The sequence below is a fragment of the Sinocyclocheilus grahami genome, unplaced genomic scaffold, assembly GCF_001515645.1.
Source record: "Sinocyclocheilus grahami isolate Dianchi unplaced genomic scaffold, SAMN03320097.WGS_v1.1 scaffold50.1, whole genome shotgun sequence".
In the NCBI taxonomy this organism is placed as follows: Eukaryota; Metazoa; Chordata; class Actinopteri; order Cypriniformes; family Cyprinidae; genus Sinocyclocheilus; species Sinocyclocheilus grahami.
In genome coordinates, this window is record NW_015505229.1 from 406,996 (window position 1) to 425,997 (window position 19,002).

A 19,002-nucleotide genomic window follows, 5' to 3' on the forward strand; every position below is an offset into this window, starting at 1 on the left:
TCTATCTATCTATCTATCTATCTATCTATCTATCTATCTATCTATCTATCTATCTCTATCTGCCAGTCTGTCTGTCTTTCCATCCATCTGTTTATTCATTTATTCATCTTTACTGTAAGCTGTCAACACAGTTGAAGTTAAAAGTCAAGCTATTTTGGGTGATGGTTGATACAGGAGGTATAATACTCGAAATAATATAGAAATATTAGTGGGTATGAAGTGGACATTTTTGAATCATCCTAATGCACTTTCAGTTTTATACATTTTCAGGCTCAATCCGGTGCTTAATGGAATTAATTGATCCACAAAAAGCTTTTTGTTGTCTCGTCAGTGTATTTTGTGTTTCTTTTTCTCAGACCTTGTTTTACAAGCCTTCATGTAATTACCTAATGTGAGAACAGTGTTTAAAAGCCTGTCTACAACTCCCAGACTAACAGCGTAATTATGTTTGTGTCTGTGTTTATTACAGTTATTAGTGACTAGTACTACAGCGGTTGAGTGAGAGAATGTTAGTTAAACTGACGTGTGCACTCTGAACCAAACACAACCGGAATGAAACGCATTACTGTGCCTCTGCACGGCTGCAAGACTGTGAAACCCTTTGTGCCCTGCCGCGGAAGCCTCTCCAGCTCTGAAATACGATACGGAAAACCTAACACACACGTTATGAAAGCTGTGAGTGGCATGTTAGGGCAGCAACCTCTCTCTCTTTCTCGTTCATTCTCTCTCTCACATTCACATTCTATCCTACTTCTTTCATGACCTCATTTATTTTTCCTTTAATATTGGTAACACTTACCCAGGATTCTGGGCTCTGACTGTCTGGCCGTCTGGCTACCCTCCTTCCTGTCGTCTAAATTCAGCTCTCTCTTTTCCTGTCTCTTTTTCTCTGTGACCTTAATGTGTTGAGACTGTTTGAGATGTGTTTCTGTCCACGTACAGTATGTGTGACTTTTTTCCTTTGTGTTGATGACCCACGTTGGTGATGACTGTTCATTTGATTGAGTGTGAACATGTTATTCAGTACTGCTGTGGAGAAGCTACTCACCTACATACATACTTTAGTAGCGTAGCTGAGGCGTTTTTACAGTATCATAGCTTGTCCGATAATGAGCTGTACTCTGACAAGTAGTAGTCTAAAATTACGCTGTTTAGTGTTACATTGTATCACACAACAGCCTAACAAGCTACAGTAGTGTGCTAATCACTGGTGTCAAAAGTATTCACATTCATTACTCAGGTAGAAGTATAGATACTAGGGTTTAAAAAGACTTCTGTAGAAGTTGAAGTATCAACTCAATCTTTTTACTCAAGTAAAAGTGTAAAAGTACTGGTTTCAAAACGACTTAAAGTATAAAAGTAAAAGTAATGTAAGGAAAAAAATACCATTAAAGACAAAAGCTTAGGACGCGCCACAGGGGCCTATTGTGCACTACCCCACCTCCTCAAAAAACATTTTTCTAAAGGCCATAATGACTATAATGTTATATTAAAATGTTAATGTTGAAAAATGTGGGATGCACTAGGCTACCTGTTTCAGCCGCATATATGCCCATTGAAAATGAATGCATTTTAGTACAAAGCAAATACATTAAATAACCATATATTTGTACTACTGAGCATTAAAATGTGTTTCATGGAGCAGAAGATATGATGACTAGCTGCTTATAAGTATTGTAATGGTGCAAAAAGTCAAACTTCAGAGGCATGTCATCAATAACCTTTATTGGAATGTAAATGTACATCCAAGCTTAGCTGCAGGAATCTGTGAGGGCAACGGACAAGAAAACTGGTGTACCCAGGGCAGGCTTAGTAACAATTACCCTTGTATGGTTGTCTATATACAATAAACATTAGTGCTGTCAAAATGAATGATTAATCCAAGTGATTAATCAACAAATAAAAATTAAAAATAACTCATAATCCTGATACCTTCCCGGTATGTACTATGCTCAATTCTATAGCTAATGGCAACAATGTCACATTTAACTAGAAGATGCGTTGTCAATCGCAAACGCTAATTTATTCAAACGTCTCTCTGCCGAACTACCGACTGTAGTTTAATTTGCGGAGGATGAAGAGAAAGCACCCGTTTGATAAATGAGCCAGTAGTGGCGAAATTATAACTTTTAAGAAATAATCTTTTTTGAGTAACGACCCCAACACTGGCTATGTCCTTGCTGGAGTGTGACGTGATTTGTGTCATGTGCAGGTGCGATGGATCGCGTACAAACCAATAGGGTGTCGGAATGGTATATGTTTATACTTCTCATCCAACCACAGTCAAATTCACTCTATCCGGATGGCGCGATTTATCTGGATAGTTTTTTTTTTTTTTTAACGATGACAAGCCGGAATGAAATAGGAGTAACGAGGATATTTTTAAAATGTAAGGAGTATAAAGTACAGATAATTGCGTGAAAATGTAAGGAGTAGAAGTAAAAAGTCGGCTGAAAAATAATTACTCCAGTAAAGTATAGATACCCAAAATTTCTACTTAAGTAAGGTAAAAAAGTATTTGTACTTCGTTACTTGACACCTCTGGTGCTAATAATCAAAAACACTCTTCTATCTCTTATTCAATTCATTTAGTGAGTCAGTTTGTTTAATGGTTCATATTAATGAAGTGGATAAACTATTCACTGGTCTATTTGATTTTAAATTCCCTATGCTGCATTTTGCTTTTTTTGTAGTGAAATAAACGTTGACATATGGAAACACCTAAATACTGCTGTTTGTCACTATGCTTTGTTTTTCAAAGTTGAACTTTTTGACTTCTTCTTTGAAACACTGCATTCATGGCACTAGATACTTTGCAACAGTCAGATGCAACGGACATAATAAGACAGTTTATCTAAACATACCCTAACTGTCTTTTTTGTAGAGCTGCTTCGTGGGTTGAGACTTTCTTATTCCAGGAAAAGACCATGCATCACTTACTGTAGCAGGAAGTTCCTGCTAGTGTTTCATACATCAGTATCACATCTCCAGCACACTCTAAAATGGGCTTTTAATGTGGAGGTATTTTTGTGACATTGAGGCTGATGCGAACTGAATCTCTCTCTTTTGTTCTCTCTTTTTCCTTCTCTCGCCCTTTCTCACAGGAACCTAGAAATAAATAATGCTGTATTTTGGCTTCCATTTTTTCCTAGTGCTGATGCTCATACTTAGAGTTATTGAGGCAGTGTTAAGGCACATATTCTCCACGTAACTTATCCCATGCCATTTATGTTATACAGACACCAATGATGCCTGAAAATGTGCATTTCAATGAGCAGAGACTAATAATGACACTTTTATGCAATCAGATTAACAATTAAAATAATCACAATAGCCAACAGCCTCGTGGTTAGTGCATCAACATACAGTCCAGCTATGCTCACGGAGACCCAAGTTCGATTCCCGTCTCGAAGTTCTTTGCTGATCCCGTCTCCTTCTCTCCTCATAATGCTTTCCTGTGGTCTCTCTACTGTCCTATCTATAAAAAAGAAAAAGCCCATTAAAAAAAAATAATGACAATCAAAATAATTTTACATTGATTGAGACATTGAACTTCCAATACATATTTAGAGAGAAGAATATCATATGGATTTTGGGCTCTTTTGACTTGAGCCTGCTTGCAATCACGCAGACCAACAAGCAACCACCCAGAAAACCCTAGCAACTGCAAAATAATGCTGTAAAAATCGCAAAAAATATCCTAGCAATGCTCTGGTAGTCACCCACACCTATGGCACATTTTCTTCAAGTTATTTTTTATATTTATTTATTGCCTTTTTTCTGAAAAGTACCTTATTAAAATACATCTGCTAAGTGATTGATTCTCATGAATATGTGCATCTTCAGTGTTTCTGTATGTCATACAGAAGGTGTCTCGTTCTCACCTGCAGCACTCATTATTACATCCTTCCCCATCGCAGTCTCTCACATGCTGTCAGGCTGCGGTTGGCCATGATCCTCTCTTTCTGCTCATTTTCATGTCTTCTTATTTATGTGCTTCCTTTATTTCTGTTTGAGATTCACACTTTTAGTTCTAGATGCACTCATAAAACCAGCCCGCGGACTCTTTGATGGTGTTTTAATGACATTGTATGTTGGTGTGTTTTCTCCTAGGGCTTCAGTAAGGCTGGCACTTTCGCCACCGCTGACGCTGACAGGAGTTTGGGGGCTTCAGGCTGACGTCTTGGTGCTTTGATGAGGTAACGGCAGACCCCAGAAGCCCAGCCCCTGCGTTGCACCACCCCTTCCCTCTCCCCTCATCCCTACCCCTTTCCAACCAGTCAAGCCATGGGCCAGAAGATCTCGGGGAGCATCAAGTCCGTAGACGTGCGCGGGGAACCATCCTACAGGCCCCTGAGGAGGGAACTGAGAGGGCCGGATTTCTTCAAGCCAGCCCGGCTGGACCTACTCCTGGACATGCCCCCCGCTCCGTATGAGCAGCAGCTCCGACATGCCTGGAACCCAGACGACCGCTCGCTTAATATCTTCATCAAGGACGATGACAAACTCACCTTCCATCGACACCCTGTTGCCCAGAGTACAGATGGCATTCGCGGAAGGGTGGGATACACGCGAGGACTCCACGTTTGGAGGATCCATTGGCCTACTAGGCAACGGGGCACACATGCGGTGGTGGGAGTGGCCACAGCAGATGCCCTGTTGCACTCGGTGGGCTACACTTCTTTAGTTGGCAGTGATAGCGAGTCCTGGGGCTGGGACCTGGGACGTAACAAGCTCTACCATAACAGTAAGAACCGGCCAGCCTCTTCTGCACCCACATACCCAAGCTTCCTGGAGCCAGAGGAGGCCTTTGTGCTGCCAGATGCCTTAATGGTGGTGCTGGACATGGATGAGGGCACATTGAGCTTCATGGTGGATGGACAGTACCTCGGAGTGGCCTTCAGAGGCCTTAAGGGCAAAAAGCTGTACCCCATTGTCAGTGCGGTGTGGGGCCACTGTGAAATCACCATGCGTTACATCAATGGCCTAGATCGTAAGTATACACTTTCTCCAGAGTAAACTATTTCTCAGAATAATTGTTTGATCTTGATTGAAATGGAGGTTTCAGGTTTAGAGGTTTTGTAAACTTGCTTGAATTGGGTTGGTGTGGTGTGGTGATTAAGGCTCAGAAACCTGAAGATTGCTTGTTCAATTCCATCACCAGTTTACTCCAGAGCAAAGCATTAACCGCAAATTGCTCCAGGGGGATTAGCTCATGATGTTGTTCTACTTAAAATTTGAATTACATTTAGCCTGCTGAAAAAAAGATGTCTTAAACCATCCTTAGCTGGTTTGCTGGTCTCCCAGCCTGGTCAGGCTGGTCTTCAACTGGTCTTCCAGCCTGGTCAAGCTGATTTTCAGATAGTCTATGCCAAGAGATGTCCAGTCCTGCAGTGTTAATGTCCTGCAGAGTTCATCTTTAAACTGGCCAGCACACTTTCCTGGAAGTTTTTAGTAATCCCGAAGATTAGCTGCTTCAGGTGTGTTTAATTAGGATTTGAGCTAAACTCTGCAGTACAGTGGCCCTCCAGGAGCAGGATTAGACACCTCTGGTCTAGCCAGTCTCCTAGTCTGGCCAAGCTGGTGTTTAGCTGGGTGAAAGCACCAAAAGCCCTTTAAGAATTATCAGCCAACAGACCAGCTTGACCAGACTAAAAGACCAGCAAACCAGCTCAGGCAGGTTTAAGAAGTTGTTTCTTCAGGTGAGCAGCATAAGGCAGCCAATTGTTTCGTTGCAATCAAAACCCTGACCTTGTTCTGCCATGCACTACTAGTTCAGCTACAGCAACACTGTGTTCTATGTCAACATTGCATTAGATGTTGCCATGAATTGTTGGTATTTCAACATAGGTGTAGTTAGCCAGTAAAGGGAGCCTGAGTACTGCATCTTGTCTTCTGTCCTGTTAGTTCAAGACCACAGTGTAAAGAGATGGAGTCTGGTTCTTCTTTCACAATGTCCCTCAGGAAGCTTGGGCATTGCTGCAGGCATGTATTCATTATTAATGTGCAGGAACAATGAAACACGCAATGGCAGTGGAGGCAGGAAGCCTCAAAACATTGCTGGTTAGCTTAACTGTTTTCTACAACTCGCATAACATTAAGGTTAACGAGTAGAAGCTCACCTTTTGATATTCACAGGAAACATGCTTATGAGTTTGGTGCATTTACGGTTGCATGTTGTGTGTGTTGTGCAAGTGATTATGTATTAGTTTCAAGCACTCAGAGCTATCACACCATTCACAAGGCTAAACACTGAGCCTCTGTGTTTGTAAAGGCTTGAAACTCTCCTTCACCCATCATCAGCATGTGTTTTGGAAACACTTTTTTCTAATCCGCTCCTGCCAAGCAGACGATGTGTGTATAAGCCAGAGAGTTTGTGTGAAACGGCATTTTAAAGCCAGAGGCATGTTTTTGTAACCCTCTGAGCTTTATTTGATAGCACAACCTCAAGGTGTTTTTTCTCCTCACATCTTAGAGAACAGAGATTCAGAGAGTCATCTGGTAGATTTAGCTGTTTCTCCATGAAAGAAACTCCATGTTCAAACATCCATACCTGTGGATGTTTTATTTTTAGCTTACTCTGCTTCATGACATTCTAAAACCTGCTTGATTCATTTCTTCTGCACAACACAAAAGAAGAAATATTGTGAAGGACTTTCTGGTCCAAATGAAATTGGACCCTATTGACTTTCTTTGTATGTACAAAAAACATTTTGACATTTAAAAATAGCGTAATGTATGATTGGAATGACAGTAGGATGAGTAAATAATGATAAAATTGGAAATGTTTTTATCATGGTAAAACACTGAGTAACTTGCTTTTTTTAAAGTAGCAACAGCTGTATGATAAAAGGCACCAATGTTTAATAAATAAATACATTTATTGATAATTACAATCACAAAATTCCCTGTTGTTTTTTGGGAACTGGCTTTTTTTTTTGTAATCACTTTCATTTTCACAAGAAATGAAAGGCCTCATTCCCTGTAGACGTTTCACTCCGTTGACTGAATTGTCAATGTTGAAGGAATAAAAGCATGATATCCCTTCATAAAACTTGTCATTGTACAGAACTTCAAAGTATTAATTTAATAAGTAAGACCATAAGCAGAACCCTGTCAGTGTCATTTCAGCCCTGTTTATATGGATTAGGTTGCTTTGGCCTCGATGTCGCTCTACAGAGTCTTCTCCTCCCTGGTGTGTTTCCGTATCAGGGGACAGAGAGCAGAGTGGAACACTCTCAAAGCCCCCTCGTCTGAAGTTGAAAGAGCCCTCTTTCTCCCTTTCAGATGGAAAGAGCAACTCAGTAAGTGGTCCAAAGACCGTTTGAAATCTTTTCAAAGCTTCTAGTAAGCATGTCTTTATTTGCTGGAAAATTGTATGAAATGTGCGGAGCAATGTTTAATGCTTGAAAGAGAGAGAGAATTCTGTGAATCTCAAGAGGTGTTTGGCAAAGCCATCTTTGGACCGGATCGCTGAGCTGCACTTGGAAGCTTGCGGTTTCCAAAGTAGTGTTAAGATTTGCACTTGTCACACTTCAGAGGATTGTGGGTTTATATACACGTTTTAGGTGTTTTGCACGTTTTAAGTCACGTGCAGGAGGCTGTTAAGCACCTTTCCTTGTGGAATGCAGCCACAGTGAGAGAGAGAAACATGGGTAATAAATACAGCAAGGAAGATGAGGTCGGAAAAATGTAAGCTGTGACATTTTTAGATATGTGCAGCACAGTCTAAACCCCAGGCTTAATTTTAATATATATGCAAGCATCCTTCCAACACTGACTTGTTACACATCTCAGCGGACAATAGCAAACTAGTTTCATTACACACACACTCGGAGCTGTCTGACTGAATCAGACTCCTCTGTGGTAAATAGGTCTTGGAATAGATACTTATGAGTTTAAAGTGTCCAGGGTAAGAGACTGTGAGAGACAGAAAGAAAGAGATAATGTAAACACAAGAGAAAGAGAGAGACTGTGTCAGCACTCAGTGAGCTGCCTCCTTAGACATCATTTTTAAAGGAATAAATAAATAGCAGAGTTTAAAAACCTAGTGAGCTGCTTAATCAAACAGCACATTTGGGCATCATAGACTTGTATCTATATTGTCTAGAAAGGCTTTCTAGGTAGACAGCTCTATAGGTTATGAGACATTATGCCTGTGATGCTAAAAAAATGCTTAGATGGCAGCTCAATAAGTCGCACCTATAACACTCATATGAGTGAAAATAGCCTATATGTGAATGAGAGGAACTCTTCGAGAATATTTGAGTATCTGTGTGAGGGAAGCCTGAAAACACAGATTGTGTGAGAACAGGAACTCAGACAAGTGTGAGTGTGGGAAAGAGATGTTATTTGTGTCTGATTATGGGTGTGTGCGTACAAATTGTGAGAAGGCGAGTGCAGGTTTTGTGTGTGAGAGAGAGAAAGGGAGAGCGCGGAAACTGTGAGAAGTAAGACGTGTCTCAGCCTCGGTGGAGCCCACGTCTGTCTGTTCTGCAGTGTACCGTGTGTGTGTGTGAGTGACAGCACCCTGAGAAGTTATCCGCACAGCAGTGGAATAGTGTTTATCACTACCGCTATGATTCATCACACTGCAAATGAAAAGCAGCAGGCAGGCCCTGAACAAGCCTCACCACTGTGCACACTATACGTGCTTGGGATGGGTCAGGATGGGCAACTAGTGCACCTGTACGTGACTAGATGATTAGCTTATCTAGAATTGTTACTAAATTTCTGCTTTAGCATTAATATTTTAGTGGTGGTGATTAACTAATACACATTTCTGTTAAGATCTCCATCGTTGTGAGGACTGTATAGTTGACTACACATTTTTACTTGCAGCCTGCACTTTATTTTGTTATTTTATACATGTAGATTGACTTCACTAGCTAAGTTTCCATCCAACTATTTTTATGCACATTTTAAAATATCACAAAAAACGCTGGATGGAAATGCCGAAATGCGCATAAATTCTAAAAATCTGCACATAAAAATGTATGCACTCAACTAAGTCGGATAAACTTCTTATCGGGTAAGAAAACATGCGCATAAACTACGATGGAAACAGTTTTAGCAAATATTCCTTAATGCGCATCAAAAAAGATCTATTGGAATTGAAGTAGCAAACTGGAACTACAACTGTAAATCGAAATTTAAAAATTTGAAATGAAAAAACTACAAACGCTACTACTCTACACTACTCAAAACTCACATTTGAATCATCAATGGCAAATTCTTTATATATAAAAACGTACTTACAGTCTGTGAGTCAGAACAGTCGGCATTGTAGTCTACTCTACCAGGATCAGTCCTCCATAAAATGCGCTGGACACATCGGAATATTTGGGTTGAACTGTTCTGGAACAGTGTTGTAAATACAACTTAACCACTGATTTCTAGTCGTGTCCTCTTTTGGAAGGCCAAACAAAGTAGTTTCGCTTTCACAAACGAAACACAGCGTCACACGGCGGGCTAGCCCCTTCAGACCTGATTTTTTTCTGCTGAGCAAAAAAAAAATTCCCCGTTGATTTTTACTCCCTTCCAGCATAGAAATAAAGGGGAAAAAACATTTTTGATAACTCGTTTTTATTGGTATTTTTTCATGTCCATTGCAATGGGCGCCACGACTAAATGAACATAAAATGCCATGAAATCTTAGATTAAAAAAGGCCATGTTTTTAACATAGGAGGTTGGCGGATTGAATGGGTTGGATGATTGTGGGCAATGTAACCCCAATAAATCAGTTTTGCATTTAGTTATCATGGAACTTCCAAACGCATTGCTAACTTTTAACATTGTAAGCTAATAAGAGATCACACAATTACTAACAAATGGAAAATAACAAAAATACATCTGCTGGATATTCCATATATTCTCTCATTTGCGATGAGCAGCCTTGAAGCAGTTTCTGTGTGGCACAAATCAAAGGTGGATGTTGCATTTGTCACAGAATGCATGTGTTTTCCCTGTGCAGTATGGCCTCGTGCATTTGGTGGCCTCTGTCTTCTCATCATAATTCGGCATGTGGTCAACCATATCATACTGCACTTCAGGTAGAGGCCTTGCATCCTGAACTCGTGGTCTGTGGGCATGCGGTTGTGGTTCTGGAGACATACTGGGTCTTCCACGTTTTGCTGCCACTAGTTTATGGACACTCACCAGACACTGGGCCACATTCATCTTGAAATGGAGGAGATCCAGGGTGTCTTTTGTCTGGAGATTGGCCCTCTTGGCATCCAGCCTGTACTCTAACCAACTGTTGACCACAGCTAGATCAAAAGCATGTGTAATCATTCTCAGGGTCGACTCTCTTGACCGAATTTCTGTGCGGTACAGACTAACAAATTGATTGAGCAGGTCAACACCTCCCATTGCTTCATTGTACAGCTTGACCACCTCCGGACGGGACACCTTCAAAAATCTTCCCTGCTTTTTATCCCACCGCTGCACTTCATCCATTGTGCCGACACCAACAACGTTGGAGGCCATGACGACTGATCTGCTGTCAAACCATTTGACCAGTGTGACCTTACCATCACGGCTTACAGCTTCATCGCAGCTTCCTCGCGGCATTTTTGCCATCACTTTGTCAGACTGTAGAGGAGGGTTGGCAAAGCGACAGACCCTTGCTGTTCCAGCGGCATGGATTTTCTTCAGCTCCAGAAGATTGTACGTCGTGAAATAATTGTCAAAATACAGCTTGTGGTCGGCCTCTGTAATGCGCTGGCTGAGATGGTACACCACTCCTGCTCCAAGTCCTAGCTGTGTCTTAAACTGCTCTGACACTTCCATTCCAGTGCGACCTTACCATCACGGCTTACAGCTTCATCGCAGCTTCCTCGCGGCATTTTTGCCATCACTTTGTCAGACTGTAGAGGAGGGTTGGCAAAGCGACAGACCCTTGCTGTTCCAGTGGCATGAATTTTCTTCTCAGCAAACAGCTCCAGAAGATTGTAAGTCATGAAATAATTGTCAAAATACAACTTGTGGTCAGCCTCTGTAATGCGCTGGCTGAGATGGTACACCACTCCAGCTCCAAGTCCTAGCTACGTCTTAAACTGCTCTGACACTTCCATTGTTGCTCCTTGGTGCAGCAGGAAATCATAGGCCATGCCACTTTTCCCACACAGGAAGTATATTTTCACCCCCAAGGGTGTGGCTTGCCTTTTACGTATTGCTTGACAGAGAGAGATCCATGAAATGGCACCATTTGTTCATCAACACAAAGGTTTTCCTCTAGTGGAAGCTCCAAGCATCTTCTGCGCATGGCATCATAGAGAGGACATACCTTATAAAACACATCATTGTTCTCTGCCGGCCTCTCCAAATTGTTGACCAAATGCAAATGTGACCGAAGCTAGAAGAGTCTGTCACGGCACATGGTGTTTCGAAAAATACCAATGTCCATCCCGGCTTCCCAGTACATGGAGACTCTTGGCATTTTCATCACGCCCATAGCAAGGTGGAGACCAATGAGGGTTCTGATTTCCCCTGAACTGGTGGGTTTGAAACCTAGTGTGCCACTTTGCATGGCATAGATGTTGGTGCTGTCAAACATCAGATCGAAGAGCGATTCTAGTACAAACTGTTTGAAGTATTCGTATGGGCTCATGGGATGTCTGTCATAAATCAGATGATTCTGAAAGGAAGTATCGATGATTGTGGCGAATGGCCTATGGCGCCACTTAATCTCATGCTTCCTGGTTATTGTCATCTGCTCATGATCATCTTCCTCTCTGTTCACTGTAATCTCCTCCTGATTCTCTGTCACTACACTTTCTTCTACCCCAACCTCAGCTGCCACCTCAAGTTCTTCAAGCATGCCTGCATCTCCACTGTCCCTTATCTCTGTCCCTCGTCCTATCCAATAACAAAACAATCACATCTATAACTCTTTTTCCATGTTCTCACTTGTGACCTCATATGCATTTTCTGCAATTTACATATTATATAAGGCATAAAACTGTGTACTATACTCTCAACATCTACGCTTACTCTCGTTTTCATCTGCCTCATTTCCTGAATCCAAGCAGTCAAGATCGGATAACTCTCCATTTACAAGGTGTTCAAGGAAGTCTATGACTTTATACTCTAAAGGAAGATTGTGTGAAAAACAGGTTATATACATAAAATAAATCAATTGTGAAGTCATAGCTTAGCTATGAAATGCTTATAGGTATTTTGTTTCTTTGCATGAACTAACTGAGTGCTGGCTAATATCTCTTCCCTCCTGAAGTCCATTGGGATGGATATTAAACTTTGAAAAAATCCTATAACTTAATGAAATGAAATATTTTCAAAATATCTTTAAATATTAACACTTGAAATTGTTAGAATTATGCTGAGAGACAATGTATTAGGCTAGCATGAACATAAATGAACATTTTTAATGAAAAATAGGCACTTACTCCTCCCTCTCTCGAGCTTCAGAGCCATGCTTGTCTTGTCTGATGTCTGAAGCTCTCTCAGATCAAGTTAAAAGTCATTTCTCCATTGTGATTGGATAATCAGGAACCAATCAGTAATAAGCATTATTCAAACAATGAAATCAGAGATTTTTTATTGGTTTAGACCCAGAAATATGTAATGTCCATTCCAATGGACGCCAGGTCTGAAGGGGCTAGAGTCAGCAGCGGCCGGTGGCCTAGAGTGAATGGAGGCCGGCTTGAGTGAGCAGCGGCGGGCTTGCGGCAACCACATGTGGCGACCCCGGGCTGGACTCCGCTTCGTCCACGGTGAAAGCCGATCCAGAGATCCACTGCTCGAAGTTGATGTATTTCCTCAGCGACCATTACGGATCAGCTCCAGGCATGACGAAGCGGATATCGTCCTCTTTTGGAAGGCCAAAAAAAGTAGTTTGGCTTTCACAATGAAACACACAGCGCCTTCACGACATGGCGGCAGCAACAACAATACTACAGCGAGAATAAAAGTTACACCTTCTTTCTTTGCGAAAACATTTGGGCGGTGTTATGCAAATCTTCTCACATTGTGATGTAGACATGTGGGGGCATGTTAGAATGAGCCGTTTTAGGTAGGTGTGCTTGACTCTTAACTTTTATAAAGAATATCTCTCTTTGGATTTGAGACTTTAGTCTTTGCAACTTTACAGATCTTCTTTATGCACCAAGAGCTTGTAACACTCCAAAGAGAAAGAAAAATTTAAATTGCATCATACGACCCCTTTAATCTTGTTTGACAGCCTTGATTTAAAATAATATTGTATCATAAATTTTACAGTTTTCAGGTGACATGTCAATTATAGGAATACATAACATTTTTAATTATTTTGAAATAGAAAATGGTTATTTTACACTGTGATATTTCACAATGTTACTTTTTTTTACTGTATTTTTGTTAAAAGATGGACCTTTAGTTAGCATAAGATATTTTTCAAAAACAATTAAAAAAGATCTTACTAACCCCAAACTTTTGCATTCTGTTTCATTCTGTTGTGCTCTGTCCAGTTTTTGATCAGGAAGATCCCATCTTGTGTTCACACCTCGTAGCAAACGGGTCTGATCACACAATTCTTTATCACCCTAATCTTTTAGAGCTTCCTTTAAAACATTTAGTCGACTAATCATTCATAAATCCTACCAACTATTCAGTTATCAAAATATTTAGTATTGCACATTGTCAAAACACACACATCCCAGCGCGTCCACTTCAGTGGCGTGTGGATGCCTGACATTGTGAGCAGAAAGGACCAGACAGTGACACTGTTCACCATATTACATGCTGGATCATTCAGTGCTATGTCTATGACCCATAAGTCTTTGTGATTATGAGGTCAGCCAGCCAGTCTGTCTGCATCCAGTACCATTATGCCATCAGTAATGAGGAAAATCAACAGAGAAGCGTTTGACTGTATGTAAACTTGCACTAATTGCCAGCATCCAACCAAGAAATGTGCGGGAAATTGACATGTGTCGCCCCGTTGTGAATGTGTAACATAGAGTAGATATAATTGTCTGTGCTTTCTTTTTTTCTCTCTCTCTCATTTGCTCTCTGACTGGCAGAAGGCTGCTGCCACTGTGCCCCTGTATTGTCAGGGATTAAAGCACCAATTAGCTCTAGCTATGATTCATCACACAATAGCGTCTGATCCACATTCCCACTCCAATAGCATGCTCTCTCAGTCTCAGCATCAGAGAGAGAGAGAGAGACGGAGAGGACGAGATGAGGGCAGGTATACAGAGAATGTAGAATGTGTGCTACAAAGATAATTACTGAGGCACTTGCCTAATAAATTGGCAGGGTCGTCTCTGTATCTTATCGGAGAGATTACCGTTCTCGCAGGCTCTCTTGGGTGTGTGTGTGACTCAGTAGTGCTGTTTAGGCCACATCTGTTCCTTAAAGGGATCCCTGGGTATTAAGACTTGTATGGCTTAATATAACGTAAATGATGTCTCTTCCTGAAATATGTAGTAGAAGACCCATTAAAGATTTATGTTATTTTAAAAATCACATCGTTTTATACATATTTTGGACCATGGGGGGCGCCATTATTCTGATGACGTAAAATGGTTGCACTCGGTGAGCTACTGCCGCTACCTGTTGCTAATTTTACCACAACCCAACTCGGAATAGACAACTCGGAAAATAAAACACTGTTATGATGACCACAGCTACTGAAAGAGCTTACAGGTGGAGATGGATAAGCATAGGCTTAAACCAAATGCTGTACCATCGATTTTTCCCCACATGGAGTCTAAATGCCCCGGATCTCGAAGGAAAATCTGCGCTGAAAACTCCTCTAGCGGCCTCGCGACATGACTAGCGTCGGCATGTTTACAGGATGACATAGCGTTTCTCAGCCGTTTCTAAGCTCTTTCAGTAGCTGGGGTCTACTAAAAGACTCAAAGGCATCAGGACTAAAGTGGAGTGAAAAAAGAAGTGGGTCTTTTATTCGTCCACAGGCATCTTCCCATTCTTTTCTCCTCTTCTTGTGAAGTCTTGCATTTAGGGATGGGTACCGAAACTCAGTATTTAATCGGTACCGGGGCTAAATTATGAAAGACCGGAGTATCGATAAACTCTGATGTTAACGGTTCTGCTATCGGTACTGGAGAAATTAATAAAGCACACATACATTTATTATTGCTATATATACATTATCTTGCAAATTCTATCTCACCAGAGGTATAAACCTGCTGTTTATCAAACATTTGTCTATGATGCATTTTTGCTATTCCCAATTCAGAAGCGAGATCACGTGCACACGGAGGAGCTTCAGCACGCGCAACATGAAAGCCCTGTTTAATTATGATAGAAGAGAGAACTAAACATTCAAACATCTGCTTACACTTTATGCCTGTGGCTGTTTTATTAAGCTAATTTTATTTTTTTATTTCGATTTTGGCTTCTAAGGATTATACAAAAGAAGACGAGGTAAAGCTATTAAAAACTAGCTGCGTATCGTATTGCGCAACTTCTTTCCCTTCACAGTGGTGTGCATTCGTTCCTCCCTAAAACCCAATCTTAACATCAGAATCAGCTCAATCGGTGATTGTTGTAAAATGCCGTCTTTACTGTTGCTAAATTGCGGGACATGTTTGATGATAAAATGTTGAAAGCACAATCCACACAAGAGACGCTGTTCCTCAGACAGACATGTGTGCTCTAAAACAGACAAACAAATTACACTTTGAGCTTCGGGCACATGTCCAATCGATCAAATATACACAAAAATATGTCAAAATGGCCGGCTTGGAGAGTATTTACTTAAACACAGTTTATGTCTTAAGTGGAGGAGAACAGTTGGGAGAAAATCCGATGTGTGTCAATATATTGTCTTAAAGTGACAGACTGGCGCTTGGGCCATCAAAATGCAAATCTGCTCTTAATCTGAATAACGTTATAGCTTTAATAAGCATTAATCAATCAATACATACAATGAAAACTATGCAGTGTTCATTTACATTTGATTACTTTTAGATTTCTTTTGTAGGCTATTACTTACCTGAACAGTAATGTTAGTAGAACTTCATGGAAAAATGACAGTACTGTTTATTTAATTTCATTTGTATATTTGTTTTATTGTATTTGTCTGTTTTACTTTGTTTCTTTGTTCATGTTCTTACTGTATCTTATCTTATGTATAAAACACTAAAAATGCCTGCACACTGGTGCATTTACAAATGAATGTTTTATATTAATTTCATTAAATATTTATTTTACATTTCAGAATATAAAGCAATGGTAATTCAGCTCTTAATATGTCTGATATATATATATATATATATATATTCATAAGTGCAACAAGTCATTTGCATGTGAAAGTAGAAACACGTTCAATTCAGATGAAACTTCTGGGCTAATTATAATGTGCACATTAACTTTCCTCATGAAATGTGTGTGTGGGTCCGACAATAGCCTCCATGATGTCATCGCTCGTGGCCAGCGCACTCTTAAGCAGTTTTGAGCAGCAGGCTGTGTAATATGTGTGAAATCTTTTATTTTTGTTATCACTATGGCCATTTGACTTATAGCAGTGTCCAGTGTTTCCTATTGAGTTATTTGTGGCGGCTCGTCACAATATCAAAACTGACCGCCACAAATAGATTTTCCAAAAGGCTTATACTTTGTTGAATAAAATGAGTGCTTCACGTTTCAAAATTAAAATGCAGCGCGGGTGTTTTTAGATGAATGTATCTTTGAAAAGAACCGACCGTCTTCAGAAAAGCTTCGATGTAATTTTCATATTGTCTTTTCTGTAATGCCTGATAAAGTAGTGTTTGTGAGCTCAGCGCTTATTTGATTACAGCCGTTACCGGGGAAACCGCTATATCTCCAGCTCCCAAAGCGCCTCCTACTGTCAGAGAATTAATTTGCGGTCTGTGGGAAACACTGGTGTCTGTCAGCGAACTAGGGCTGCACGATAAATCGCATGCAATATTTAACGCGCATCTTGACAGAAAGCCGGTTCTGTAATCAGCGTAAATTGGTCAACTGGTCAGTGAACAACGGCTCTGTATAGTTAATGCTGCTCAATGTGAAAGCCCGCAGGTGATGGAGATTTACAGCTGATTACAGAACAGGCTTTAATGATAAGATGCGCGTTAAATATCACATGCGATTTATCGTGCAGCCCTACAGCAAACATAAACAAAAAGCATGCTTCAGAACTGTTTTGAGAAGGTGCTTAAGATTTGAGCCATGTATTATTACTCTGAATTGGGCTACTACTACTATTACTATCTTGTACCCTGCAATAATGATTTGCTCAAACTCACTTTTATGAGATGAATGAAAAAAAAAAAATCGGCATCATATATCGGCCGACGGCTGCCCTGATTTCTAAATATCGGCATTCGTCAGTGAAAAACCTATATCGGTCAACCTCTATGCATAATCCAATTTGTCCAAAACATGAAACATTTTTATATTAAGGGCGTTTTAAAATAACCCTTAAGATATAGTTAGCACATGCAGTTTAAAGCGGCTTGCTCCATCAGATGCTCTGACAGATACATGTGCTGCTGACAGAGACTCTACTTGTGCCGTTTACTGTGTTTGATATGTGCTGTTTTCCACAGTGCATAACTTACATTTTACTGGTATATTCTTAGGGCCCTATGATTTCCGTGATGCCGAAAACACGGACGGAATCATGGAATCCAGTCATAAAAATGGAATTTACTGTATAGTACGGAATGTCACAGAATTTGCCACATTTTGGATTAATAAATCAAAAGGAGGTCAGTACACTTAAATCAAAACGTGACATGGACTAGTATCTGTGAATATTAATCCTGCATGTTCTGTGTGAATGAATGGCGCAGATACTGAGGCGCGCGATGGTCGTGGTGTTTTCAGCCTCTGCCGCCTCAATATATGAGTACATGAACACACCAACATAATCTCGACTAAAACTGCTCTGAGAGTCACTTCATGAGCATTTCACGGTTTCATTTGAGAAAAACTATCATCAAATCATATACAAACAGAAATTAAAAGGTCTTCACAGCAACCAGTCAAAATAAAAGTTTGTTTTAACCTAAAGAAAATGTGACAGATATATTACTTAATGTAATGTAGTACTACTACTAAAATTATTAAAACATTATTTTTTTTAAGGAATAATCACACAATTTTTCTTCCATGTTTTAATTTTAACCATAAACCTCTGTTGTGCATCACTTCGTTTGTCAAAAAATGAAGGGTTTGATTTAATTTTCATTTTATTAACAGATAAATTAATGTTATATGCCTTCTAGAAAATTTACCAGAAAAATTGACCTTTGATAAAAATAAGTATTTAAAAAAAAATGAAATCAGTTAATTGCAGGTGCTTTTGATTATTAAAATTTAATTGCGCTGCAATACTAAACAGTCTCTCGCTGTCAGTGCTTGTAATGATTTTTGCGTCTTTCTTGGACAGTTTCAAATGCTTCCACACTGCTGACATGTTTGTTGCATTATAAAGAGTGCGTGCCTCTCACTCTGCGCTGGTTGCTGTTTGATCGCATCATATCATTGTTCGGTACAATTTATTCTGTCTTTTTGCTTATTCGGCCGAACACTGAAAGAGCTTTTTTTTTGCTATTTGAGGCCGAATCATTTTGGTTGCCGAACATTCGGAGCACCTCTATAATCTATGCTTTTGTTTTTATTTCTTTTCATTTTTAGTTTAGTGAATTTAACTTCTGCTTTAAATTAGGTTAAAGCAGATGCAGATGTAAAGATATGTTCATTGTAAAAAAACAGTAACATCTGTAAAAATGGTGACAACCTCATTTTTAAATGGTGAAATTTAATTATTCTGACTGTTTGAATTTTATTCAAATTAACCATTGATCTTCTATAGTAGCATACATTTAGGTAATAAAAACCACAGTTAAAACCACACATATAGCACCTCAGCACCATGGTTTTCTAGGTATTTGTATGAAAAACAGTAGTCTATATACATTTAGTTAAAATGCACAAACGCTAGAATACAAAATATCTACATTAAAGGGGGGGTAAGCGATTTCTGGTAGCCAATGTTGACATTT

General features: G+C 40.0%; 1 protein-coding gene across 5 annotated transcripts in view; it reads left to right on the forward strand.

The window, feature by feature from the left end:
- LOC107583109 (SPRY domain-containing SOCS box protein 4-like) overlaps nt 1–19,002 on the forward strand; it is a 59,176-nt gene that overhangs the window by 10,559 nt on the left and 29,615 nt on the right. For all 5 annotated transcript variants that reach the window (XM_016269208.1, XM_016269209.1, XM_016269207.1 and 2 more), the window contains exon 2: nt 4,114–4,993. In XM_016269208.1, the coding sequence (XP_016124694.1) occupies nt 4,288–4,993 (706 nt within the window). In that variant the 5' untranslated portion in view covers nt 4,114–4,287. The remainder of the gene's footprint in view (nt 1–4,113; nt 4,994–19,002) is intronic.